At 59.9% G+C, this 15,054-nt stretch overlaps 1 protein-coding gene across 2 annotated transcripts in view; it reads right to left on the reverse strand.

Moving 5' to 3' along the window:
* Positions 1-5,579: 5,579 nt before the first annotated feature.
* The window catches only part of TMEM255B (transmembrane protein 255B), a gene marked incomplete at both ends in the record, with an annotated part of 33,043 nt that continues 23,568 nt past the window's right edge, over positions 5,580-15,054 (reverse strand). For both annotated transcript variants that reach the window (XM_079722081.1, XM_079722080.1), the window contains 3 exons: positions 5,580-5,747; positions 10,645-10,788; positions 14,834-14,993. In XM_079722081.1, coding sequence (XP_079578207.1) covers positions 5,580-5,747; positions 10,645-10,788; positions 14,834-14,993 — 472 coding nt within the window. The remainder of the gene's footprint in view (positions 5,748-10,644; positions 10,789-14,833; positions 14,994-15,054) is intronic.

The following is a 15,054-nucleotide window of genomic DNA, read 5'->3' on the forward strand; positions in this document are numbered from 1 at the left end:
GGCCTGCCCTGGCTCCTTTCCTCTGGGCTGGACGATGCTCGGCTGGGCACGTCCCCTTAATCCAATGGGCACCTTTGCTCCGCCAGCTTTGTGTTCTCTCCCTACACCCAGAGGTGGCGGAGTCGGGCTGCAGAAGGACTGAGAAGGCGGGAGTGGGGAGGGCAGGGCAGTGCGGGTGAGCACAGGCTGCTCGGACCAGACCAGACTGCTGCTGAGGGTCGTTCTTGTTAACCAAGCACGTACTATCCTCCGGCCCTGCCCTGAGTGTTTTTCCAGTGAGATCCAGTAACATACCATAATGTTCACCCCCTAACAGCGTGCAATTCAGCGGGTTTCAGCACCTTCACAGGGCTGTGCAACATCACCACTGTCAGTTCCAGAACATTCCACCACGGCAGCAGGGAACCCTGTTCCCATCAGCAGCCTCCCTGACCCCTTCCACCCAACCAGCCTCCAGCCCGGTCCCCGGAGCACCAGGCTCAGTCTGTGATTGAGGATGAGGCAGGGCCGCTCAGCAGAGGGAGGGGCCGGGGGAGAGGCCCCACCAATCCCCACCCCGTGGTGGTGCCCGTCAGAGCTGCAGGGCCAGGCCTCCCTCACACACGTCAGGACGCGGGCGGAGCCTGGCCGGGTTCTGCTCTGGGGAGGGCATGGCAGAGAGGGGTCCCCAGGGAACGGCGCCCAGAGCACACTGAGGCCAGCCGGAGTTGGGGGGTCCCGGGGACTGGGGATGGGGGTGCCTGGAAGCCACCAGCAGGCTGGGAACTGAATTGTTCACATTCTTTGTGGCTGGGGTGAGGGATAACAAGACACTCCCCATTTTTGTGGGCAGGAGCAAAGTTGTTGGCCTTGGAGTTTGATATTTTTTATCAGCTCCCGGCTCTCGGCGAGATGAAACGACCTGGCAGGGCAGACAGTGTGGGTCAGGCCACGCGGGTGTGGACGTCCGGGGAAACCCTGCGGCCCTGCAGACCCCACCCTGGGTTGTGCTCAGAGGTTGCAGGTCATCCCGCGTCCAGGCCTGCGACCGGCTTCCCTGCCACTTGCTCCGAAGGCAGTCATGGGCCTGCTGGGACCAGGGGCTGCGGCTTCACTCCCTGCAGCCCAGAGCCAAGGTCCCTCCTGGCCCGGGCGCTCGTGGGTCCGGGAGCCACCGAGGGGATCGACGTCTCGGACCACAGACCCCTGGCTCGGTTGGACGCTATGGGTCTTAAACTCTGGGCAGAAGAGGGACTTGCTGTGGGATCCCGGGCGGGTCAGTGGGCCGGTGGACATCCTGACCCTCAGGGTGCGGCTGGGCGTGCAGTCGGCCCTTTGTGCCAGCTGGCCCCGTCTGGTTTCCCCTCCTTGGACCGAGCGGACAGTAGCCTCGAGCCCCGCCGTCACGTGAGGAAGGCGGAGGCCGGGCACCTCGAGCCTTTGATGGACGAGGGGTTTCTGTCTCCAGGACACCCCAGTCCCAGGGCTCGCATCTGAGTGCAGAAGCCGTAGGGGGGGGCGCCCAGAGACGTGGAGGAAAGAGAATTTCCTCCTTGCTCTTGAGCATGGTCCAGCCTTGTGGATGCAGGGCTTCTGGTCAAGCATGGAGCCCCCTCCCTCTGGTAGCTCCGAGCCGAGTGCCCACATGAGCAGCTCTGGGGCTCAGCCCCTACGTCCCGTTCAAGTCCCAGCCCCAGTTCCTTTCTCCTCTCCTGCTTTTGCTTGGTACGGTTTGCACTGGGTTAAATGCCCCCTGAAGGGCAGGACGCCGAAGCCCCACGGAGCAGCAGCAGGGCCAGCACAGACACGGGGGAGGGCACGTCCTCCCCCCAGAGGCTCTAGCCCAGGGGCCGCAGGGGGTGCTGTGATCAGACAGTATCTCCACCTTGACCGACATTTCTAGGAGCAACAAAGGTGGAAAGAATAAAACAGGTGAAGGTGTTTCCAGGCTGCGATGCGGGGCTGACCTGGCTGTGGGCAGAGGGCAAGGCCCACGGTCAGAGCCACGGCCCTGCTGCCAGAGGTTGTTCCCAAGCAACACGGCTGCGGGCATTTCAATGTCACGTGTCTTTGCCCGCTGAACCAAAAACACCAAGAACATAAAACCAAGGATCCACTGGAAAGTCACCCAGAGAAGGAAAAATCTCTCATAGATCCCATCAGACTAGGCTGAGGTTTCCCTGGCTGGAAGGGACGCTTGTCCATCCAGTACCGCGCGGCTTGGTTTGTATCGTCTTTTGACGCATTCAGGGTGGGCATGCAGGGAAAGGCGGCTGGATGGGCAGGTGCTGGCCCCGACCAGGCCGGGCTGGGCACCTCACATGCAGAACCCTAAGTGCCTGTAGGGTCCACGCAGGTGTCCCCAATAAATGTTGACAAAATCTGTGCCAGTGAGCTCGCATCTCCCAACAGACGCCGCGAGGGAGAAACGGGACTGGCAGGACCTTATCTGACGCAGCAAAATGAACAGATGATGATGTGACGAGGCTGGGAAGGCAGGTTTGGCGTCAAGTCCCCACACAGGGAGCTCTTGGTGGATTTCACCTGGATGAGCCTGAAGCCAGGCCTGGGCTTTGCCGCACCGGCAGGCAGGTTGGAAGGGGGGAAGCCGGGACCTGGTCTCACCCCACTCTGGTCACCTGATGGTTTGTGGTTTGTACACTAATATCCTAACATAACTCTCAACACAAATAAGCATCTCAGTGACTCTTAAGTTCTTAGATTTTATGGAAAGTCCCTAAATTTATACGTGTAACTTTTGTAAAGTAATGAGTTTGCCTCTTTGCCTTTGTGATGAGGACTGGCTGTGTTTAGGGGGAGTACAGGAGCTTGTCCTGTTACCCGGCTCCAGCTGGTGTCCAGGCGGCCCCTTCCTGCCCCTGCCTGGCCCCCAGGCCGCAGGGATGCCTGATGGGCCTCTAGCAAAGCTGAGGTCTCGAGTGGGCTGTAGAGGGTCCTCCGTGGGAAAGAGATCATCCTCCTTACGTAAAACAAGACCCATCTGGTTCTTACGAGCCTCAGAATGAAGAACCATCTTCCCTGTTCTCTGCACAGTCCAGGCAGGGAACACAGTCAGTCACGTGAATTCTCCTTTCATACTCCATTGTTTTACATGATGTTCAAACTAGGTTTCTTTGGTGAAAGATGGTCTCCCCAAGTCGCAGAGCTGAGTTGGACTCGTCCTGCAAGAGCCCGCTTTGGGCACAGGGATGTTGGTCCTGTGGTCGCACTAGGCACCCCCCCCCACCAGGCCCCAAATGCCTGCCACTGTGACGGCGAAGCCCTGAAAGGGAGAGCTTAGCCGCAGAGGCTACCGAGCAAAGCCGTGAGGAACTGGGACCCAGACTAGTGAGTCTGGGGTCAAAATCGGGCTAAAAGGGAGACAAAGGATGCTTCAAAAACTAACTTCACGCTGCTTCTCAGTGTGGCCACGGGCTCCATCTCAGCCAATGGAATTACTCCTCCTAAATTCTGCTAGTTTTGTTATTTTTTACGATATGCCCAAAGCAAGTCAAACAATTAGGGAGGATTGGCCACTTAAGAGTTTGGCCTAAAATTCCAAATTGAGGAGGAGTGACTTTGCTGTGCTCGTGGCTTTTAGAGCTGAAGTTCCAGGACAACAGGAGGTGGGGCCACGCCCTGGCCACGGAGGCCATGGAGGCCACAGAGGCCAGGGCCACGCTGGGTCCAGCGGATCAGGCCAGCCTGGAAACACTGGGCTTGCGAGCCCACGTTTAACAAAACACAGTCACATCTCGCTTTACAAATACTGCTTTTTTTTTTTTTTTTTTTTTTTTACAAATTAAGATTTGGGGCAGCCCTGTGCAAAACAAGTCTGTTAGCACATTTTCCCAGTAGTGTTTGCTCACTTCGTGTCTCTGTGTCACATTTTCATAATTCTCATGATATTTCAGACTTTTTCATTATTATTATATTTGTAGGGTGATTCGTGACCAGTGATCTTTGATGTTACTCTTGTCACTGTTTTGGGTTTGTTTGTTTTTTTGGGGGGCAGGTACACGGGCCTCTCACTGCTGTGGCCTCTCCCGCTGCGGAGCACAGGCTCCGGACGCGCAGGCTCGGCGGCCATGGCTCACGGGCCCAGCCGCTCCGCGGCATGTGGGATCTTCCCGGACTGGGGCACGAACCCGTGTCCCCTGCATCGGCAGGCAGACTCCCAACCACTGCGCCACCAGGGAAGCCCCCACTGTTTTGGTAAGTTTTAGGAATGAAGTGTTTTTAATTAAGGCTGTGCATTGTTTCTTTAGCCATAATGCTACTGGCAACAGACTGCAGGGTGGTGTAAACATCACTTTCATGTGCCGGGAAACCAAGAATTCTGTGACTCCCCTCGTTGCGGTACCGGTGGGGGGCGTGGGGCGCTGCAGGGACCACAACAACCTGCATGCTCCGACCAGTGACCAGGTCCTTCCTGCCTCGTCTGCGACAAATAGCCTTCCCTAGGCCAAGGGGCCAGACGCATCCACGCGTGTCCTCCTCTCTAAGGAAACGGTCCACATGCTCAGAAAATGTAGTGAGAAGTGTTTCTGGAAGTGAGGGCTGGGAGTATTCTGTCTGCCGGACACAACTGCGTTCCCAGCCAGCAGGGGGAGAGGAGACCGCGGCTCGTTTAGCCTCCACCGCGTGCCTCCCTCCCGTCTCCCTTCCCCTCATCTCTCCTCCCTCCCGTCCCTGCTCCGCCATCTCTTCTCCCCAATGATCCACGACTGTAACTCTGTAACTCTGAGACAGACTCCGGTCTGTCTCTCGACCAGGGTTTGACTGGCTCCAAGGCCACGCTCACCTGCTTCCTCAGGTGTGTCTGGCAGTGGGCAGGTGCACATGGGGCCCCAGTTGGTAGCCATTGGTCTGTCCTGGGCACGGCTTCACCAAGGCCATGGCTGCTGGGCCGCAGAGGCCCCCCCCTCCAGGGGTCTCTCAGCAGAGAGGCTGCATCTTAGGGGCACCTGCTCTGCGGGTGGGGTCCCACACGGGGTGTCTCGCAGAACAGACCAGGCTCCCCTGGATTTTCCACGAAGGCTGACAGTCGGGGGCCCAGACACCGTACACAGGGCACATGCAGCTGCGGGACGCGACTGGAACAGAGCGCACGCAGACTTCAGACCACTCGCAGGCCTTGGAAACACACGTATATTTGAGCTGGGACAAGTTTTCACTCGAGTGAATGGGTACCAGGAGGGCAGCACTGAGGGCGGCGACCCTGCCCTCGCCAGGGACACACACATATAAATACAAACACAGCACGTTCCCTCCCACGGGGGCACCTGCCACAGTCCCCTTGACCATCATAGTGATAACGAATTAGGAGGAAAATGAAACTGTTTTGTAAGTGATGCCACCAGAGCAAGGCGGCTCCAGCGGGCATTTTAGCACAGCTTGGTGTGTGGCTTCACACAGAGTGAGGTGGCCTTGACCACCAGGGCTCCCTGCCACGGTCTGGCCTCTCCTTGCCCAGATGTGCCCAGGGAGGGGAGGAGGGCTCGGACGTCTCCAGGAGGTTGGCCGCAGAAGCAGGGTTCGTAAAAGCTGCTCTGTTTTCTAACAAGCCAAAAACTAGTTTTCAATCTCCACCCTCTGCATCATGGCGCGTAGGGGGGAGGCTTCTCCCCGGGGAGGAAGTGGGTGAGGGTGAAGATGGGAGGGGCATTCAGGGGGGGCCGGCAGCTGGAGCCGGGCTGGGACGGAGGCTGCACATCCTCGGACAGAGAGAGGTCGGAGCCAGGTGAGGCCGGGAAGCCACCAGGGGGCTGCAACCAAACAGAAAAAGCCTCCTCAGCCGTTGGGAGCCCAGCACTGCTGGCGCTCCTCAGAGCCCACCCTGGCCCGAACCCCCAGACCCAGGCCCTCCTGGTGGGAACTGCTCCCTGATCAGTGTGCGTTCCCAGGGGGCCGCAGGGAGGCCCCGATTCAGCCCCACTGGGCCCCCTTCTCGCCTGTGGGCACCGGTCTTGACATTCAGGAGGGTGGCTGGTGACCACCTGACACCGGGATGCACGGACGTGCAAACGCCGTCTAAGGAAAAGGCTGCCCAGCTCATCTGGGGTCCTGGGTTTACTCAACACTTCATATTTTACAGAAAAAACCAAGAACATCAACATTTTCCACATAGTGTGATGGTGAATTTTATGCATCAACTTGGCTAGACTACAGTGCCCAGATGTTTGCTCAAACTGCTGGATGTCACTTTGAAGGTGTTTGGTATCCATGATGAACATGTAGACCAGCAGATCACACTCTCTGGTGTGGGTGGGCCTCATCCAATCAGTTGAAGAGGAAAAGACTGAGGTTCCCAAGGGAGAGGGAATTCTGCCTCCAAACTGACTAGACTCAAACTGCAAAATCTGTTCTTCCTGGGACCTCTAGCCTGTGGACTGCCCTGCAGATTTTGGACTTTCTCCCTCTATATATCTATATTTGTATCATCTCTTTCTATAAATATATCTCTACCTGTGTCTACTATGTGCACACATGCTATTGGTTCTGTTTCTCTGGAGAACCCACACTAATACACATAGACACAAAAAGTGATTCTGCAAAGAGAATGTTGGGGCATGCCACAGACTTTAAATTAATAAAATTTCCAGTTTTCCTCCACCTGCCAACAACCTCTTAAATTTCTTTCTTTCTTTTTTTGAACTTCTAGAGGTTAAAAATGCCTGCTTAAAACCAACATTAAATAAAGCAAGCAACCCCTCTGTGATGGGACACAGGTGAGTGTGTGCAGGCTCTCGTCTTCGGTGGGGCCAGGTGGTTCCTTGCTTTCTGCTCAGCAGGTGCCCAGGGACCAGGGATGCCAGCCTGCCTGCCCCCTCTCCCTGGAGGAACCCTGGACCTCGGGCTTTGAGAGAGAATTTCCTCACAAGTCAGGGCTCTAGGGATCCAAGGGCCCTGGGCCCCTGCGCACCTCCATTGCTTTCTTTCTCTCAAACTCACACTTCTTTCTGACCTCAGGGGACAAAGGAAACCTCTAGAGAACATCCCTCAGATCTGCGGGTCCCCAGCTCCCACCAGGCATGTGTGTGGTCAGTTCTTTACCAGAAATGAGCAGCTGAGAGAACCAGGGAGTAAACCACACTGACCACGGAATAAACCAGTGGGAACCACAGAGGAGACAGCTGGAAATACACGGCAAGCCAGCAAGGATTGCAGAATAAACCACCAGGAACCACAGAGTAAACCACCAGGAACCACAGGGTAAACCACCAGGAACCACGGAATAAACCAGTGGGAACCACAGAGGAGACAGCTGGAAATACACAGCAAACCAGCAAGGATTGCAGAATAAACCACCAGGAACCACAGAGTAAACCACCAGGAACCACAGAGTAAACCACCAGGAACCATGGGGCAAACCACCAGGAACCACGGAGGAAACCACCAGGAACCACAGAGTAAACCATCAGGAACCACGGAGGAAACCACCACAGACCACAGAGAAAACCACCAGGAACCACGGAGGAAACCACCAGGAACCACGGAGGAAACCACCAGGAACCACGGAGGAAACCACCACAGACCACAGAGCAAGCCATCAGGAACCACATAGCAAACCACCAGGAACCATGGAGAAAACCACCACAGACCACAGAGCAAACCACCACAGACCACAGAAAAAACCACCAGGAACCACAGAGTAAACCACCACAGACCACAGAGAAAACCACCACAGACCACAGAGAAAACCACCAGGAACCACGGAGTAAACCACCATGGACCACAGAGCAAACCACCAGGAATCACGGAGGAAACTAGGCTCTGTCCACACAGGCAATCCCATTGGGGACAGACGAAAAGCCTCTTAGTTACAGGATGCAAGGTCCTTAGTTACAGGATGTGAGGTCCTTAGTTACAGGATGCGAGGTCCTTAGTTACAGGATGTGAGTTAATCCTTGGCGTGTCCTTGTGCCTGCACTTCCTGACCAGGCGACTCTGGGAATAAGGAAGGTGGGTTTTCTTCTAAGGTGATTGTTCTTTTGACCAACTGCTCCAAACAGCCCCCAAGAGCTGCTCACTCCCTCTCTTATGTGGGAGTGTTTTCCGCTGCTAAGGACTGGACAGGACACTTGCAATATCCCTTTCCTCCTCTGATGGGAACAAAGTCAGAAACATCAATCTGTCGTTTCCCTCCTGACGAGACACATAGCATCATTGATTTGTCAGCTCCTCGAAATCTGATGATTGACGTGTGTGTAATTACGCTCCTGCGTGTGCTGGTGATAAAAGCTGATCAGGCCCTTGTGGAGGGAGCCCAGGCCGCCCTTGGGAGGGAGAATTGGGCGCATCTGCTGTTTCTGACGAGCCAGAGGCCCGAAGGTGGATGAGGCTGGAGTACGACACCGGAACAGAGCCACGTGTTCACCAGCACCAGCGGTAAGGAGGGGAGACCGTGCCCGCCCCCTGCAGCCCCGTCTCCCGAAGGAACAGGAGCAGGACGGCTGCCAGTGCCTCGGGTCAGGACCCAGAGCAGCAGGCGCCCAGATGAGGTGCTGTCCTCTCCGGGTCCTCCCTGCGGCCAAGCTTGCGGGAGGCTGGTGACAAACCAGCCAAACGCCGGGGCTCAGCCAGGAGGAAGGGCCCTGCGGGGATCGCCTCTGCCCCCTAGCCACGTCCCAGAGCTGCCTGGAGTCCCCGTGTGCGGGCGTGACTGTGGGGTCTTGGGGGGGACGCTGGGAGGACTGGAGACAGCCGGCCCGTGGAGCACGCCCGTTCCTCGACGTCTGTGCATTTCCAAGCTGGTGTTTGAGACCACAGGTGGCCAGCCAGCCATGGGTCCAGCCCTCCCTCCAGCTGTGGGTCTCACGTTCTGGGTTCGGCAAACTAAGAAGATGAGGGGCACAGCACAGCACCCAGGACACGGGCCACGCCCAGGTGATGTGGTCCTTCCCGTGCTGGGGACCAGGGAGGGTGGCCTGGAGGTGGGATGCAGGTGACGCTCCCAGGGAAGACGAGGGCTGCCGAGGACGGCACCTGGGTGTCGGGGAAGCTGACGTACCCGCCCGGAGAAGTGACGCTACCGGGGGTTACTGGCAACCAGCTCATCTCCTGACGCTTGGATAATTCCTTTCCGTGTCTTAGAAATGGGAAGACTCTCGAGCCAGGCCCCTCCCAGACTCAGGACTCAGCTTGCAGGTCCCCATGAGGCCAGGGCGCCTGCTCGGGACTGGTGGGACGGCTAAGGGGTTGGCTCTCCTGGGCAGGAGAAGGCCTCCCATGGCACAGCCCGTGGGCCACCACTCCTCGGAGACAGACGTGGCACCGCCCTCAGGCCAGGCCACCGTGGCACAGCCTCCTCTGGGAATTCCAAGGCCCCCGGAGCCCTGGGCGCACAGCCACCAGCTTCATGTTCGTGGCAAGAGGAAGGAGCCAGGTGCGGAGAGGCAGGACTTGCGCCTCCACGGGGACGTAGAGTGGTCCCTGAATCCCCGCCCAGCGGGCCTGTCCTGGGTAGGATGGAGGCTGCAGGCTATCTCAGCTCGCCACACCCACTGCGCCCTGGGGCCCAGAGACCCCACACCCGCTTCCAGCCCCATGAGCTGTCGGGCCTGGGGAGGCCACCGTGGACCTCGCTGGCCGGGCTTGTGCCGCAGCCCCGGGTGACCAGCCGGGCCGACTCTGCGCGTTCCTCTGCGTCATGAGGGGCCGCGGAGAGGGACACCACGCTCCCCTCAGCCCCTCCTCAAGCCTGGCCGCCGCCTCTGTCCCTGAGCTGGTGGATACACACACCTGTCCTAAACAGCCGCTGGCCCTGAAAAGGCCTCACATCCCGTCAGCATCACTTCTCGGGCACTGGGACCCCGAGCTGCAGATGAAGATGTGCGACCTCACAGCAAACGGCCGGGGTCTCAGCACCCCACCTGCCCACACACACACGCAGTCCCTCCGGTACCTTGACCCCGCGAACTTCCCAGAACTGCTCAGGGGCTGTTGTCATTGACACAGACCAGAGAACGTGCCAAGGCCACCGCCCCGCCCCTGACAAAACAGAGGCCGACAGGCTCTCTGGGCCAGAGGTGCTCACCCCTGCTCCCCGAGGACACAGGGCAACATCTGGGGATGTCCTGGTCACCACGGTGGCAGCTCGTTGGGCGGGACGGTGCTCTCTGAACAGGCTTCACCCCCGCGTGCCCCCTTGCACAGCAGCCCCAAGGCCACCAGAGTTGTCCTCGGGTGAAGCCTGTGCACTTGCCGCTCTCGTGAGTGCTGGCAAGCCCTCGGCTCTAGTCAGTGACTCTGCCTTGTCACAGGGGCCCGGCAGCTGGCACATCCCTGGTCGCTCTGGCCAGGAAACTGCAGCCAACTTGTGTGGGACCTGGTCAGGGGTCAGAAAATCTCAAGGCCCCGAAAGACGTGGCTGGCTGGGTCACCAGGGCCACACGGAGCAAAGGATGCCCCAAATGCCGCCGGGGATGCCGAAGGTCCAGTGCGGGGCCTGGGGTCACCCGCCACATCCCTCAGTCGTCCCACCCCCTTTGCTGGTCCACACCAGCTGCATCACCCCATTGTCTAAATCGGGAGGGGGAGCCATAGACCCCCCCTTTTCCTTCAACCCAAGCCCCCACCCCCGTGTCCCACCCGAGCAGCACTCCCTGGGTGACAGCTGCCTGGGACGTGAGCACCGCTCCAGCCCGGGGACGCTCGGCCTACCTGCAGGGGCAGCGGGTACGACGAGCAGGTGGGGACAGCCGGGGGCACCGGGCAGAAGCCTGTGTAGGCCAGGATCTGCTGGGCGGGGTTGTAGAGGACCTGAGGCGCTGTGGATGGGCCGTAGGCCAGGTGGGGCAGCGGGACCTGCCGCAAAGGATGGAGACATGTCAGCCGAGCCCTGCTCTGGGGAGCCCCGTCCGGCAGCCGCTCAGGAAAGTGGAGTCCCGAGGGAGAGATTCCGAGTCCTCCCACCAGCCTCTCTCCAACCAGAACTAAAGCCCAAAAGCTGGGTTTCTTCTTGCTTTTCCTTTTCCTGTTTGTTCCGGGATCTGCCGAGAGGCCCAGCTAGGCCCAGGCTCTCTTGGGTTTTTTTGGAACAGTGAGGAAACCCCATCTGTCTGCTCCAGGAGCGTGTGTCACGGGCATCTCCGAGGGGCGCTGATTCCAAAGATGCCCCCGCCTCTAGTCAGCAGGGCCCTCTCCCCACAGGGGCTCCGGGTGGCACAGGCGGGGGTAGGGCTCTGGCCGCAGGGATTTCTGGAGAAGCACAACCAAGACCAGAGCTTCCCAAACTCCTCGAACTCCGGCTTCCTTAGCTCATGGGAGGCTCTGATTCCCCAAAGGAAAACAGAATGTGGGCCCTGATTCTTGACCTCTCACCTGCCCCCAGAGAGGATGGGCTGTAGGACGGACCCTTCTCCAGAGGCAGGCCAGCCGCTCCCGACGGGGGGCTCGGGGTTCCCAGACCAGAGGTGCATGCTTCCCTAAGAGCCCAGAACCTGGATCCCGCCTGACACCCATGGGGCAGAGTCGGGAGGGGCTGCGACAGCACGGGCAGCAGCACAGACGGAGCATCTGAAAACTCATCAAGCCCCGGAGGTGCCAGAGCAGGGTCCTGAGGAGGGGGGAACGCAGCGAGGAGTGCACCAGGCGCTCCGCCCCAGAGGAGACAGCCAGAGCGGGCAGAGAGCACCCCAGAGCTGCCTCGCCGCCCCTGCCCTCGGGACGCAGGCAGCCCAGGTAGGAGGAGGGCCATCGCGCTTCCTTCATCCCGCAGGCCCAGTGCTCCGCCCTTTCCTACCAGGAGCTCTGGTCTGCGCGTCGAGTCAGTTAAACTCCGAGGAGTGAACAGGCAGCTTGAAAGCAGGGAGAGGACGGAAATCTCAAGACGGGGCCCAAGCCCAGCCACCTCGATGCCTTGATGCCTTATTCACGAACAAGCACAGCTGAGGGCCGACTGTGTGCGCCCCGACATGGCCCGGTACCACCGGAGCTGGGCCCCAGGGCTGCGGAGAGTGTTTCGGGCCTGAGGCCTGGCTAAGGGGATCCGGGCCAAGGGGGTTGGTGAGGGTCGTGGGTCGAGCGTCAAAAGGGCGTCGTGGGCTGGAGAGGAGCTGCCTGGCCCGGCTCAGCATTTCGGGGCCTGGGGAGGATGGGGTGGAGGTGTAGGGGTCTCCCAGAGGCGGCCTCACTCTGGGAACTACGGCCACTCTGCGGGGGCCGCTAGGCGCCTCGCCCGGCCTTGGCTGCCTGCACTGCCTGGTCTTGCCCTGACCCCTCGTGCACCCTCTCACCTCCGAGCCTCCCAGGACGGCAAGGAGACCCCAGCTGGGCCAGCAGGACTGTCCACCTGCAGCTCTCATACCTGAGGCCAACGCAGACCCTTCCGCACCCAGGCTGGGCTGTAAGCGTGGCCACGTTGCCAGGGCAACCCCACCTCGGGAGACCCTCTGCAGACACGAGACTCCACGTTCTGCGCACCCGCCCACCCAGCACCCCACGGGACGAGCTGTCTGCGACCGGCCCTCTGGAGCCCTGAGTGCCCAGAGCTTTGGGTGGCTAGTGACGTGTCTTCGTTCCTTAAGACAATTCTTAAATTATAAGATCCATTACCTTACAAGAGCATCTACTCGTAGGTGTAAAATTTTAAGGAAGCACCTTGCTTGCTTCTTACAACACCCCTGAGCTCTGGGTATGAGAAAGGAAACTCTCCAGAGCAGGGCTGACAGGTAACTCTGTGTCCCGTGTGACAAGCGGCCTTTCTGGGGCGTCGCTACGTTCCCGAGAGAAGCTCCAGCAGTTTTATTATAAACTCATGAGTACAGGGGCCTCTTCTGGAAAAGCCACCGGGCTGACGGCCATCCCTGGGGACAGCTCAACAGCCTCCACCCGGGCTCCCAGGGGCAGGACCCGAACAAGACACTCTGTGTAGCCATCGAGTCTAACCTCACTCTCCTTGGGAATCTGCCAAGAGAGAAAACTCTGACCTGGCCACAGCAGGGAAAGCCCCACCGAGGGAGCCCACAGACCGCACTGTGGGACCTGCAGACCCCAGGTGTCCCGGGGGCAGGCATCTCTCGTCCTTGAAGGGCCGGATGCTTGTTGTGCACGCACGGAAAGACACCTTGCGACCGAGCAGGAGCTGGGCCTGGTGTCTGCACCACCAGAGTGGGAGTGGGGCGGGGGTCGCCAGGGTCTCCCGTGGTGTCTCGGGCTTTGTCTGGGGTCAGGAAACCTCCAGGAAACACGTCACTGATCTCGGGAGGCTCCAGGTGAGGCTGAGAAGTGTGGCCAATGGCCACAGTCTCTGGGCAGAGGTAACAAGCACCCCTCAGCAGTGTGAGCTGTGGATGGGGTCTGGCCTGCGGGGTTGTCTGCACGTGCATTTGCGCTGCCTCCTCGTTAAAACCAGGTGAGGGGCGGGTGGCTGCTGGTCTGTGGGCGGTTGTGAGCTCGTCCTGGCGGTTGTGAGCTCTTCCTGGCGGTTGTGAGCTCGTCCTGGCGGTTGTGAGCTCGTCCTGGCGGTTGTGAGCTCTTCCTGGCATTTGTGAGCTCGTCCTGGCGGTCGTGAGCCCTTCCTGGCGGTCGTGAGCTCTTCCTGGCGGTCGTGAGCTCGTCCTGGCGGTCGTGAGCTCGTCCTGGCGGTCGTGAGCTCTTCCTGGCGGTCGTGAGCTCGTCCTGGCGGTCGTGAGCTCTTCCTGGCGGTCGTGAGCTCTTCCTGGCGGTCGTGAGCTCGTCCTGGCGGTCGTGAGCTCTTCCTGGCGGTCGTGAGCTCGTCCTGGCGGTCGTGAGCTCTTCCTGGCGGTCGTGAGCTCGTCCTGGCGGTCGTGAGCTCGTCCTGGCGGTCGTGAGCTCTTCCTGGCGGTCGTGAGCTCGTCCTGGCATTTGTGAGCTCTTCCTGGCGGTCGTGAGCTCTTCCTGGCGGTCGTGAGCTCGCCCTGGCGGTCGTGAGCTCTTCCTGGCGGTCGTGAGCTCTTCCTGGCGGTTGTGAGCTCTTCCTGGCATTTGTGAGCTCTTCCTGGCATTTGTGAGCTCTTCCTGGCGGTTGTGAGCTCTTCCTGGCGGTTGTGAGCTCTTCCTGGCGGTTGTGAGCTCTTCCTGGCATTTGTGAGCTCTTCCTGGCGGTTGTGAGCTCTTCCTGGCGGTTGTGAGCTCTTCCTGGCATTTGTGAGCTCTTCCTGGCGGTTGTGAGCTCTTCCTGGCATTTGTGAGCTCTTCCTGGCGGTTGTGAGCTCGTCCTGGCATTTGTGAGCTCTTCCTGGCGGTTGTGAGCTCTTCCTGGCATTTGTGAGCTCTTCCTGGCGGTCGTGAGCTCTTCCTGGCGGTTGTGAGCTCTTCCTGGCGGTCGTGAGCTCTTCCTGGCGGTCGTGAGCTCTTCCTGGCGGTTGTGAGCTCTTCCTGGCATTTGTGGCCTCACGTGCGGCACCTCCACGGATGAAGTGTCAGGTCCCAGAAGGTGCCATCTGGGCCCCGCGCGAGAACACGGCTTGGAACAGCTGGTCCCCTGGAGAGGACGCTGCCCACGGAGAGACTTGCAGGGTGGCCTCAGGCACGGGTCCTGCAGTGCGGTCCCTGCCCAGGACCGCCCAGATGCTGAAGCACGTTCTCGGGGGCTCACTTTGGAGTTACCTGACTTTGGGAAGCACGGGCCTGAGCCCCAGATCTACCGGATCGGAGGTGTTGGGGTTCCGTGCTCAGTGGGCCACCAAGGGATTGACGCGGCCGTCAGGCGCCAGGCTCGGTGCCCCTCTCTGCCGCTGAACTTGCGCTCCCTGGACCGGCTCAGGTGGCGCGAGCCTCGGGGAGGAGGGACTGAAGTGCCCCCAGGCTGTGGTCAGCACGGCTGGCGGCTCCACAGGCCCATGTCACCATCGGTGAGTCCGCCCAGCGCGCGGCAGACGCTACTCACCATGTCCTTGAAGGCCCCCAGGACGGCCGCGGTGACGATGCCCAGGAACAGGCCTAGGACATTCAGTGCCGCCGAGGCCCAGAGCAGCCGATACAGGTGGAGCACGTCCTGGCAGCCGCGGACGCCCACGAACTCGTAGTAGGTGGGCGGGTGCTCGGCGCTGTGTGGGGAGGGGCCTCAGCGTCACCCGCGGCTGCAGGGGGGCCACCTCGCCGCCTGAG

This window comes from Hyperoodon ampullatus (assembly GCF_949752795.1).
Source record: "Hyperoodon ampullatus genome assembly, chromosome: 16".
In the NCBI taxonomy this organism is placed as follows: Eukaryota; Metazoa; Chordata; class Mammalia; order Artiodactyla; family Ziphiidae; genus Hyperoodon; species Hyperoodon ampullatus.